Genomic DNA, 13,417 nt, shown 5'->3' on the forward strand with positions numbered 1-13,417 from the left:
CAGCTATCGAAATGAGGTCATACACTAGACTTCTGCTGTTTTTATATAAGCAGAACTATAATGACTACAGACTAACCTAAACGGTAACCTTAAAAGAGATTTTACCTTTGATGATAAGTTTTTTTCAGATTTAGCGACTTCTAACTATATATAGCTAAATAAAGCCTTCCACATACACACATCTCACAAACTCTAAAAAGAGAAACCAGAATTCTGGGCTTGTCATTATACGACGGATTCTTGTGTGTTTGGATCTTTTACTGAAAGCAAATGTTCGCTGATCTCAAAAGACTCCAAAAAGTTACGGAATTACAGACAGGAACGCTTTTGTGGTGTGGTTTTTCTTTTCAATCTGATTATAGCACAAAAGCAGATGGACAAGGTTAGTTTTAGCTGTCCTATAAGTGTGCGTTTTCCTCCAGACATCAAGCATATGGTCAAGGCGGAAGCCCGGAGAGACTGCTTTAACATCATTACAGAATCACAGCATTGAGGATCAAGTCACACATCTGTAGGAGGTCTGTTAAAAGCGTATTGCATTGTGAGCTAGATCTGTTTGGCTTATTGATCTCACAGTATGGCTCTTCCATCTCATAGAGGTATAATTGACTGTGTATGCACATGCTTTATTTTTTAAAGCAAGAAGGTACACTAATGGAGTTCTTAGTTGTTTCATTAAAATATCAATCCACCTTTGTTTCCCATGCAAAGCAAACCTCTCTCGGTCTCTCTTGCAATCTCCTAAACTCAAGGCTGAGATATTAAACGTGATTTTTCTTTGCTATAGGTGGGCACGTATTTGTGAGCAATACACTGTGCTGCTTTTACAGATGCTGAATCTTCTGTTCGGTTAGCACTGTCTCTCTTTGTATCTCTAAGTAATTCTTTGTTTGGGCTTTATGGAAGCACAGATGGTCAGAGAAGGGGCTCATACATGGACTTTCTAATGTATTAAAAGTGAAATCCAGTGCCCTGTGTGTGTGAGTGTCCTACCGTGTCCTTTAGCTGGTCAGATTAATCAGATATCTGTAATCCCACAGTGGATACAGGCAGAGCAGGGCAGACTTGCCTCTCTCACCTTGTGTCCTGCATATATTGGACAGCGCCTCCATCTCTTTCTCAGTCCTCCTATGGGAGTTCATGCCACTGCAGCCAGGCCATGGCAACTTCCAGAATCCCCTGAGAATGCATGCAGGAATTACCACGTGTTGCTCCCCTAAGAGTAAATTAAAAAAGAAGTGATTATGGCCTGTTTTTCTGTCAGGAAGCTTTAAAGCAGCAGCCCTTGGAGGGAATGGATTTTATTCATCTTTCTAAGCTTAATTAATTTCAAATCACAGAGATCATGCACATCTCTGACTTCCGTCTTATAGCCCCTCATATGGCTCCAAATGAATAATAACATTAAAGTTTCCTCAGGTTATGAGTGACTGATGTTTGTCTGTGTGAATGCTTGCAGGCCTGTTCTTTGTTTAATGGCCCCTCTGAGACTGCAAGCTGCTGGGCTGAGTGACAGATGGACAGGCAGGGCTTGTGGCCTTAGCAGGATCTCTCTCTACCTGTCTACATTTGGCAATGACAGGGGACAGCGACGCACAGAGCAGTGCACCGTTAACCCCGTACGGCAGGCCAGCTAGTGCCTATTTTGGTCAGGACAGCATTAGTCCTAATACCTTGTTATGTTTATTGCCCTGGGGTCGATCTTTAGATGATAATTAAGAGCTAATTTTTCTTTTCACATTCTCTTTATTTTAGTGTTCTACATGTAAAATTCTTTATTAAAGGATTAGTTCACTTCAGAATTCAAATTTCCTGATAATTTACTCACCTCCATGTCATCCAAGATGTTTATGTCTTTCTTTTTTCAGTCGAAAAGAAATTAAGGTTTTTGAGAAAAACATTCCAGGATTTTTCTCCATATAGTGTACTTCAAAAGGGTATAATGGGTTGAAGGTCCAAATGTCAGTTTCAGTGCAGCTTTAAAGGGCCCTACATGATCCCAGACGAGGAATAAGGGTCTTATCTAGAGAAACAATCGTTCATTTTCTAAAAAAATAAATAAAATTATATAGTTTTTAACTACAAATGCTCGTCATGCACCATCTCTGCAATGCTCACGTTGAAAAGGTCACGTGTGACATAGGCTGAAGTAACGAGCAGGTGTTTACAAAGCGAACGTTCAAAGATTAATTCAAACGGCCTTTACAAAAAAAGTTAAAACAACAATGTCAGACAATTTTGAAGTTGGAGGAGAAAATGAGATGGAGTTTTTCACCCTACCGCGGTACTACCCGGCTACGTCATGCGTACAAACTTAATTTCTTTTCGACTGAAGAAAGAAAGACAAACATCTTGGATGACATGGGGTTGAGTAAATTATCAGGAAATTTTGATTCTGAAGTAAACTAGTCCTTTAAAAGCTAATTTCTCTTTTCACATTTCATTTATTTTTTACATGTAACATTCTTTATTAATGTTTGATAATTGCATTTATAGACACTTGCTTTGTCTCAAATTGCTGGTGATATGAAGAACCCCAAAACCACTTAATAGAAATTAAATTTTCTGAGTAAAACGACAAAACGATAAATCATGTATTGTGCATTTTAAAAGAAATTACCAGCCGTGACCGCTATAATAGACTTTTTGTTGGTTGCTTGAATTCCATTTCTGTCACAATGCACTAGGTAGCTCCACCCATCATAAAATGTCATTGGTTTGAATTCCCATTACGTAAAGGTGTTCAATTAATGCAGCTCCTCCGATTTTTGAATGTTGTGATTACAGGCAGCATAAACATCAAGCATGTTATGATTGGCTGCTATTTTGACACTTTGCATAGCACTTTTGTTATCACTGAGGACAGAATGTTACCTGGTGGCGGAAAACTGTAGCTTGAGGCCTGCTTAGGACATTCAATAAGACTGAGAGTAGAAATTTTGTGCTCCTCAGGACCCTCAGCATGTCCCCTGTGCCAAGGCGGCCCCTAACCCACAGACCAGCTTCATACACTGTCACCCTCCTGCAGCTGTCATCCCTCTAAGGTCGAGTACCAATTATCTGGCTGTTAGTAGTTTGGCTGTGACCCTGTATGTTTAGTTATTTTTGCACATGACATCTCGGCCGGGCGGTGGGGGCTTTCTCCGAACATGGCCTGGGCTGGTGGCCCCAGCATATGGCCAGGGTGTTGTGCTGTTTTTCGGGAGGTCTATCTGACTGAAGGTGACAGTGGAGAGAAGTGGGGGCAACTGATCCACAGTGAGTGACAGCACTGAGACAAGAGGCGCCTGTCAGAGAGCCTGCTGCTCGACACATGCTGTGTACAGCCTCACACAGAATGTTGAAACATGCACACATTTAATGTTTACTGTTGTGCATTTACTGTACTTGATCTACATTAAATGATATAACGCTCTTTTGGACATGCATCATTGTAATACCATGTTTTTTGGACATGCAAATTCCACTGTGTTCTTTGAAATATCTTAGTACTCAGTACTCAGCAAATACCATGGTATATGAATTTGGCAATTATAATTGATATGAAAGGAGTTACAGCATTACACACAAAATTATTTGATTTGCATAACTGAATATTGTCATCAGCATATACAATGTATTACAACAAAGCAAAGATGCAAAATCATACAATAAGAAAGCAATCACATAGATGGATCATTACACAGTAACATACAGTGATTATAAAATCTATCCCAAATCTATCCCAAACTACCACAAAATTTATACACATTTATCAGATCTTTCCATCTCATGGTCTCTAGAATAAATGAGCATTGAAGTTCTTCTCTCAGAGTTTGTGGCATCTAAAGTGTACCTCTCTGTGACAGACGATGGTAAGGAGTAGCAAATGTGAGCTGTCACCAGTGATGTTGTGTGCTAAACTCAGTACCATCTGATGGTATTTATTTTGGAATATCTGTGCTTTCAAACACAAACGCATTAACATCAGCACTGATATACACATCACCTGATGATAAAAGTTTGCTCACATGTCTTTTTCACACTACCCAAAAACACCAACAGTGTTGGCACTGATCCAACAAAGCTGTTGGAATTTGATGCTTGTTGGCGTTCGTTGGGACACTGAAGTGAAACCATGAACTCTGATAAAAACTAGATTTCCATCCCATAACTGACAACGATGAGTGGGTTACTTCAGATGTGAGGACAGAACTGGGAGATCAGCATGTGATACCACAGTTAGGTAGCTGGGTTGACAAAGGGATTGTCACATGACCAATACAGGCCAGGCGGGCAAGAGTGAGGAAGACTTGCCATGTTTGGTCCCACAGCGGAGCAGAGATGAGGGTCGGTGCGAACGCAGCCTTGTTGAAGTGTTCAGCACCGTGATGGACAGCAGCAGATCCAGCTGCACTTGTCACTGGCTGTCAAGTGCCTGTCCATCCGGCAGACAAGAGCGGACAACAGGCGGGGGGTGGAGGACATTGATGGGGATGTCAGGGTGATGGGGGGGATTGGGTGGTGGAGAGAGGGGTCCCGTCAGCAGCAGCTGAGTTGGAGAACAGGTGTGACTGGATGTTTTCAACAGCAGTGACATTTACCCTCTGCCTCAGTCTGCCAAAGCCACACTTTATCTCTATCAGCGGAGACTGCACTGATTTACTGCTATGAAATATTATAAGTCTGTCTGAACGACTCACTAGAGGGGTACTGCTGAAAAAAGAATGCCATATGCATGATCCAGCACTGTGAACAAGACACAACATATGTGTCTAACATGATACAGTTTGAACAAGTGCAATGTAGCTTTTATGTGTCCAGTGTAGATGTACGTATTGGCCTGATGGTTAGCAGACATGTTTTAGACACATTAAGCCATGGCACTCTACAGGGAGATATGGGTTTGAATGCTGCACATTTTGTCGATCTCATTATTACCTGTCCATCTCACTACTTTTGGAATGTCTAAAATGGCAAAGTTCTGAAAGAATAAAACTGTTTTATGTAATTTGTAGGTAGCACAGGACAGAAGGCTGGAACGATGCCAGATTCACCTGCTGATGTCAAAACCCAGCCCAGGTCAACTCCGCCCACAATGCCACCTCCACCCCCTGCTGTCAGCCAGGCAGCCAATCGCAATGCATCATTCACACCCACAACAAGTAAGTGATCCTAGTGCAAACATGCATAAATTTGCTTTGTGAACTTGCTGCATGCAAAATACCCCAGAAAACCAGGTGTAGACCGCCAATTCATAATGCAATGCAAATATGTGTTTCAAGGATTACCACAAGGGAACGTAAGGGTAAAGGTCTTCTAAAGTCCGTTATCTCTTTTAGGTGTACTACTGTCATGTTGGAGCAACAATCTGATACAAATCTTACTGAGCAAGTTAAAGTTAGTGAACTGTCAAAATTTTTATAGCTAGGTAACTGAATAATAATATATTATTAACCCCCTGGGCCCCTTTTAAATACTGAAGTTTCTTACCACCACAGTAAAGAAAGAATGCACATTTTGGGCCAGATTTACTAACAGCTTGCGCCAGCGCAAACCCTCTTTTGCCGTTAAAAAACTACTGTCAGGATTTACTAAAGACATGCAGTGAAAAGGCATGGACACAGTAATTTTTTGCGTCTGACCTTAGTGCATATGCATTTGTAGCAGTTTCCCTTTCAGATGCAAAATTTATGGGAGGAGAGTATTTAAATGAATCATGCAAGGTGATTTACTAAGGTTTTGTAGTCAAATTACTGGTATTTGCACCATTATTTACCGGCCACACAAAGCATGTCTTAAACCAGACGCTAATTTGCGTTACTCTTGGTAGATTGCGTTGGTCATTATGGAAATGATCCGGCTGCGTCTGTGTTCTTTAATTTGCCCATTGTCAGTAGATCACAAGCAGAACTTTCCACTCCCATTGGCGCTTTTTTGGAATTGCAGATTGTTCCTATAGCACAGAATGCCCTTGTAACATGAGCAAGTGTATTTAAGAGTGTTTGTGTATGGTAGGTTGAGCCATTGTCTTGGAGTGCAAGTGCTTAGGATAGACAGCAAGAGATTTGTTTACGGGGGCAGCATCAGGCTCAGCGGAGCTTGGCAGATCTCGCTACCCTATATAGCAATGACAGGCCTTGTTGTTTCACCTGTTGCATGGGTCGTAGCGTAGCCTGCTTGCCACTCTAAAACCAGAACACAAGTGTGGGAGTCACATGGTAAACCCACATGTGTCCAGCCTGGAATGGCGAGATAAAAAGGGGCACAAGCGAAATGAAAGACCCTGTGTTCTGCAACATGAAGCCATGCACACACTCATACACCCAGCAGTGTGAACATGCCTCCCAACTTGGAGGAAAGCTACCCTCCAAGCTGTGTTTGCACAATCATATGCTTACCAATGTCCCAGAGGATTATGGTCTGTAACTCTAAGCCCTCACGCTGTGTCCACTACTCGAGTAATGTTTGTTTATCTGTGGTCAGGGCTTCAGGCACAGGTAATACAAAACAGAAGCCCTACTCTTAGGGAGAAGGCACTCGACTATCAGAAGGAAGAGGAAAGAGTTGAGGGATGAGATGCAGAAGTGGAGATGGAGTGGAAGTGTGGATGGGGCGGCCTGGACTCTGAAAGCTGCAAATCTGCTCTCAGCTGGTAGACATGTGCACAGCCTGATTTAGATACACACCTGCTGTTGGAATAAAAGTAACCCAGTCCAGGGGGCTATTTTTGGGACCTCTTTAACACGTTCCTCTTATAGTTGTGTCTTAGTGAGTGAGTGGGTGAGCAGTGGGAAGCAACAGACCGGGTGGGCGGCATCTGTGTATATCGTGTAGAGAGATAGTGTGCGAGAGGTAGCTGATGGCCCCATTCGCAGTGTGTAGAGAATGAAACAAAGAATACAGAGCAATGTGCTGCAATACTGTCACAGTGTATCTGTAGTTTCAGTTTGTTCTTTTGCTGTTCTCGGAATGCATGTGCCCTCATCATGCTATGTTGGAGGTTCCTGGAGTGGGCTTTCCAGGACTGAGATGGATAAAAAAGAGAGCAAAGGAGCTCTGCGCATCTTAAACGATGCTAATACAAACAGTGGCTCTCTTTCCTCAGTGCTGAACGGGAGCAGTCACTCACCCACAACGCTAAACGGAGCTCCCTCAACCCCCAACGGCTTCAGCAATGGACCAGCCACCTCCTCTACAGCTTCCCTACCAACCCAGCAGCTCCCGCCTGCCTGTGGAGCCCGACAACTCTGTAAGCTTAAGCGTTTCCTCACCACACTACAGCAGTTTGGCAACGACATCTCACCCGAGATTGGAGAACGCGTACGCAGCCTGGTGCTGGGGCTAGTGGTGAGTGTCTGATGGCTCTCTTTATCCTTTAACTGTGTGTGTTGTCTCCAGTTTTTTTCTCTACTGGGTGTTAAATGTATTGCTCTTTCCATCTTATCAGAACTCAACTCTAACCATTGAAGAGTTCCACTCCAAACTTCAGGAAGCCACAAACTTTCCCCTGCGTCCCTTTGTCATTCCATTTCTCAAGGTAAGAACAGGCACAAAAACATACATAGTTCTTCAATTTCAGCAATCTTGAGTATCCACAATTTGGATTATTGATAAAGTTAGGTTCACACTGCATTGAGTTCCATGAATTGCCTCCCGTAGTAAGGAAAGGGCCATCTGACTATAAAGCGACATTTTAGTACACTTTAGGAGCAGGTAAATCATATACATTTCTGAGAGCAAAGTAGAATAAACAGGTGCAACAGGTCAAGGATATCTTGTTTACTTTCTAATAACCCTGCTGAAAAAAATGTGGGTGTCCCAGCCTGGTCAAAGCTGGTTTTAGAGGGGTTTTGATTAGCAAGGATACTGGGAGGCAGGGAGACCAGCTTAAACCAGTTGAACACCAGCTAACCCAGGCTGGGAGACCAGCTTGACAAGCTAAGACAGGCTGGGAGACTAGCTAAATCCAGCTACTTCCAGCTTAAACCAGCTAAGACCAGCCAACCAGCTTAGGCTGGTTTTAGCTGGATTTTTCAGCAGGGAACAAACAAATTCTTGCATATCATTAAAGATTTGATCCTTGCAAAGGTTATCCAGCGATTCAGAGGTCCACTTTGGAAGTGCTCATTGTTGCATCCAGGGAATGTTGTTTCCTGGCAGATTTGAAAACTTTTCCCTAAAAACTTGACTCTTGCAAAGTGCGTAAAACCAGTCAATCAAGTTCCATTTTGTGCAATATGAATCAGATGGTGGGTGAACAGTCTGTGGGCGTGCCGTCTGAAGCTGAGACTACTCCGCCAGAGTTCTTAAAGTCTTTCTGTATCTGTATGAGGAGCTCTTCCTTATGGTGCACCATATGGGAAGGGGTGGAGGGGGAGGGTATTGGGACTTTGAGACAGACAGGCAAAGTGACAAACAAAAAGAAGGTAGATGGATGGCGGCCAGCATCGACACACATGTGAACAGACTCACTCAGTATTTCCCTAACCCCGGATGCATGGTTTTCTGTGCGTGTAGATGAGTGAAGTCCATTTGATAAAGCATCCACAGCTCCTTCTAAATCCCCCCTCCCTGCTCTGCTGTAGCTGGTCTGTGCTGATCTAGTGCTCCATATGGCCATCATTTGTGATTCATTAAAATTGGCACACTTGTGTTTACCCAGAGTGGAGAGGAGTGGTGTGGGCCAAAGAAGATTTTCTGGCAGATGTTGCAGTGGGTGCTGTAAGCAGTACAGCTTTCCGTTGCTCTGCCGCTGTTGTCTTTATGCTGATCCCTTTCTGTCCTCAGACATCACACAGATCCAGGGCTCAAACACATAAACAGATTCTCTGATGCATTGAGATGCTTTCTCAAATGACTCTGCATTGATGCACAAAAGTACATAACAAGAATATTAAATTAAATCACTAAAAATTCCAACTGCATACTTTGTCGAAAAAAAGATTTGTGGCCAAACGGAATACGCAGCATTGTGACTCCATAAAAGTCCAATTCTAGTTGTGCAGCGCTTAAAGATTACCACACCTAAAAGACATGTAAATACACTGACATGAAAATGTGCACACAACGCACTACTGCAATGAAATATAGTGATAACACAGATTTAAACTGTTGGGTGCTGAAAGAATGTTCTAGTACTAAAGGGGCCACAAGCCAGCCACTACACACATCCACAGACTTAAAACTCAAAATTTCAGTGCATATGTATCACCCATAACTGGTTGTAGAGAGTTAATATATCCATTGACCACAAAATGGAAATGTTTGGTCTGGAAAGTTTCCACCCACCCCCAAGTCTTCCACTATGCATTTACGCGTGTTAGTGAGATATAGACTACACAAGACATATCTCATAGTGTGAGTGTTTTATTCAAAGCAGAGCACTGTGGTACATGGCACCCAGCACATTGCTCACAGGCTGCTGTCAGAGGCCTGCAGAGTGTTGATGTTACACATCTGTATCATCAGCCAGCTGTGTAGTGTTATACTGACAGCCAAAGAGAAAAAGACAACAAGAAAGAGAGGGTGAGAGAGAGGCAGCAGAGTTCTCCTAGTGCAGACCTCAGCAAGGCACAAACACATGGTGGGCCAGAGAAAGTGTCTGTTTTATCTCATCCTCTCTCTCTCTTACCACAAACCATATTGAAAGACCAACATAACTGGTCACCAGCATATGCTGTGTTTTGGATACTGGTCTCCAGCTTCAGATGTTGATGTCCCTACCAGACTTCTTGACTAATCTTACCAGAAAAACAAACATTATAGTTAATCTTATTATTAAACCAACTAGACCAGTACCAAACCAGCATAACCCAATTATTTTCCCCACTAGAAATCTTAACTTGCTTAGCCAACAAGATTTACTATATTAACTATTTTATGCTGAAAGATATTCTGTTCATCTTTCACAATAAACAATAATGCAAATCACAAACCAGCAGCTACCAAACTAGGACTAAACAGCATAAACCTGCCAGTATCCATAACAGGATTATTAAATAGCTTAACTACCAAGACTTTTTAGTTAACTAGCTTCACCAGCCAACTTTCTGGTCAACCAGTTTTACTAGAATGGTTTTGCTAGTGGTCCATTGGCTAGACCAGCACCAAACCAGCACTATCCACCTTGTAGAGAGAGACTATTATTATTGGTGTAAGCTAGTGTTTTTATTAGAAGAAGAAAATGCTTTCTCCCACATTTTCTTTCTCTTATTGTCCTGCAGGCTAACTTGCCCCTCCTGCAGAGGGAGCTGCTTCACTGTGCTCGGATGGCAAAGCAGACCCCAGCACAGTATCTGGCCCAGCATGAACAGCTGCTGCTGGATGCCAACGCCAGCTCTCCACTGGACTCCTCCGAGATCATGCTGGAACTCAACGAACATGGCAAGAGACGTACCCCGGACAGGTACACACACTTTAACACACACAAACTTGTCTTTCCGTGTACCATTTTCATAACAAATACCTTGAGTCATAAATACCTACAAAGTCAAGCAAAAGGCAAAAATGTAGACAGCTACGGTAAATGTCAACACAACCTTGCCCTGGGCATACTTCTTCCTGTCTGGCTTTGAAATGCACACACACTCAATGTAATGAGCAGAGGGTGTGGAAAGGTTAAGCCACACAGAAAGAGACACTGAGGAGGGTAGAGGGAAGGTGGAAGTGTGAGTGGCATGTCTGCCAGGTGCTGCCAGCTGCCTGTGGAGTAGGAACAGACTGAGATGCTCTAACATCACACAAAAGCATGTGCATAGCAACAGTGCCCATTCTCTTCACATACAATGGTGAGGAATCTAGTGCTCTAGACAATCAAAAAATTAACAGTGGGATTTGAAGCACCAATATTCCTGTTTGTCTCCTTTTGTTTTTCTTCTACTCTCTCATCCGCACTGTCTCCTGTTAGTTCCCTGGTAGCTGCCCATATGTCAGCGATGTGTCCAGATGGTGATCTTGCTGAACCCCTGCTTGAACTGATCCGGGGGGAGGGATGAATAGAGAGAGAGAGAGAGAGAGAGACAGAGAAAAAGAGAGAGAGGTGGGGGTAGAGGAATGGGCAATCCCCTACCGTAATCCATACACCTCCATCTCAGAACCCTAGGCTTACCATATCACGGTGGGAGCCCCAGCTGTTGCTTTGATTTGTGGGATATCTGGCCACAACCGCAGAAATTCTGCAAAAGGTTGGACGTTTTTTGGTTGGTTGCGGAGGCGGGCATGATGGGGTGTCGTATATGCAGCCAGAGTCAGATGTCTGAGCCAACTGCACTCTACTCTCAAGTGCAAGAAAACAAGGTTGCACAGTCCATGCACACTCCTCACACACATGTATTTCATGCAAGCAGAAGGGAGAGAAGCTTTAGCCCTGAATGCCTGGCTGCTGCACTCAGCTAAACAGATTATTATCAACACTGCAGCACAGGCCAGCCAGATGGCTCCAAAACGCCAGTGTCACTGAACATCTGCCAAAGGGAGCAGCTCTCACAGTACAGCAGTTCAGGAGAGAGACAGGGAGAGAGAAACGGGTGAGAATGGGAAAGATTAAGGGGTTGGGATTTAACTTCGCTTCTTGGTATATGAAGGCTAGAGTCCACATATGGCTCACAGCTGTCTTCAACATTTGGACACAAGAGTGGACTGGCAGAGAGTAAGAGGGAGGTGGGATGGGATAGACTGCAAGAATGCAAAACTATCAATGGCTTTCTTTCCTCTTAGAAATATCCTAAAATCATTTCTACATTCTTTCTAACAGGACCAAAGAGAGCGCAGGGGACAGGGATGGCTTGCACCCGGAACACCTGGCCAAACGTCCATGCACAGTGAGCCCCAGTCAGCGCTTCAGCCCCAGCAGTGGCTTACCTGCACATCCGCCCCCTAATGGCCTACCGACGCACCCACCCAATGGCCTGCCACATCCTAACCCTCCTGTCCCACAGCATTACCGGTTGGAAGACATGGCACTCGCCCACCACTACAGAGATGCTTACAGACATGCAGAGCACAGAGACATCCGTGATCGTCACCGGCAATCAGGTCAGATGGTGTAGCCCATAGTAAAATAAACCAAAACTACTTGAGGCCTTGTTTACAGTTATTTACCACAGTTAAGTAGTGTTGTTAGCCACAATGCTTTAAACAAGAACTGATGCACAGTCACAGGTACATATTTTACAGCAAATTCAAACAGGCTTTTAACTGGTTTATAGTTTGAGTATTTCCAATCACAGAAGTAATGGCAGGAATGCAGAGCATTGCAGTATTGCAGGATTCTCTATCGTGTTAGTGTGTATGCTAATGTGGTGCTGTGTTTCTGTTGTAGCCGTGCATGGAGCACGTCAAGAGGAAGTGATTGATCATCGGCTGACAGACCGCGAGTGGGCTGAGGAATGGAAGCACCTCGATAACGTATGTGTGACCAGATGCTTTGTTCCTTTATCATCTTTCATACATACAGCAAAAGCAAGAGAGTTGTTAACTCTGCTGGGGGAAAACAAGTTATAGCACATTAATGTGATCAAGATACTGTAGTTTATGAAATATGGTGGCTTACTGATTGCTGGTCCAAGGTGGTTTAACAACCATAACCAACTTGACCAAGATGGTGCACCAAGTCAAAACCAGGTCCACCAGTTGCTATTTGGTAGTCCAAGTCCTGATACTTCAACTTATGGACACAGGAAAGTATGGGAGGGATGAAAAAGAAGAATATTACAGTGGAGGGGATGTTGACAGACTTAACCTGTGTCAAATAATTGATGGATACCTGATGGTAGATGACTTCATTCAGACCTTTTCTGAATGACAATAAGGCCTTTATTTCACTTTTTGCTCACCACACTGTTACCTCCCCTGCCTCTACACAAACCTACACTCACTCAAACACATATTGAATAAAAAGGCCACAGATGGAGTGAGGAACCCAACGGAGGACGTTCCCACTGGAGAGAGCAGCTGAGACAAGGGCTGCAGTCTGTGGAATCAGGCTTATTCTGGACTGCATCCAAATCTGAAATAAATACAGCCAACAACATACTCAAGGAGTGAAGAATGGCATCACATGGATGAGGGGAGATGTTGTCGAGGGGAGGTGGGTAGTGTGGAAGATGGGAGGAAATAGGAAAAGAGAAGGGTGTAGAAGCATAGGGGAAGAATTAAGTGTTTTGGCTTCTTCCACTGGCAGCACAGCTGTTGCAGGGCTATTGTTGCTTAACCACTCAACCGCTCACTGCACCACTGGATTAAACACACACCCTCACAAAAAGTGTTCTAAATATCTCATGTTTGTGCTGCTCACTATTGCATCAGACCTTCAAATAAAACAGCATATTTTTTTTATTATTAAGTGTCAAAGAAAGTGCTTTGTGGACTTTGAGATGTAACTGGTCTAATGTTGCTATATAACATCCTTTTCCACTATTTCCCATCCCCTTCTTTC

General features: G+C 43.5%; 1 protein-coding gene across 3 annotated transcripts in view; it reads left to right on the forward strand.

Moving 5' to 3' along the window:
• cbfa2t3 (CBFA2/RUNX1 partner transcriptional co-repressor 3) overlaps positions 1 to 13,417 on the forward strand; it is a 55,990-nt gene that overhangs the window by 35,120 nt on the left and 7,453 nt on the right. For all 3 annotated transcript variants that reach the window (XM_067400230.1, XM_067400231.1, XM_067400232.1), the window contains exons 2-7: positions 4,998 to 5,144; positions 7,088 to 7,329; positions 7,430 to 7,519; positions 10,206 to 10,387; positions 11,735 to 12,015; positions 12,302 to 12,387. In XM_067400230.1, the coding sequence (XP_067256331.1) occupies positions 4,998 to 5,144; positions 7,088 to 7,329; positions 7,430 to 7,519; positions 10,206 to 10,387; positions 11,735 to 12,015; positions 12,302 to 12,387 (1,028 nt within the window). The remainder of the gene's footprint in view (positions 1 to 4,997; positions 5,145 to 7,087; positions 7,330 to 7,429; positions 7,520 to 10,205; positions 10,388 to 11,734; positions 12,016 to 12,301; positions 12,388 to 13,417) is intronic.

Source organism: Chanodichthys erythropterus, chromosome 11, assembly GCF_024489055.1.
Source record: "Chanodichthys erythropterus isolate Z2021 chromosome 11, ASM2448905v1, whole genome shotgun sequence".
NCBI lineage: Eukaryota > Metazoa > Chordata > Actinopteri > Cypriniformes > Xenocyprididae > Chanodichthys > Chanodichthys erythropterus.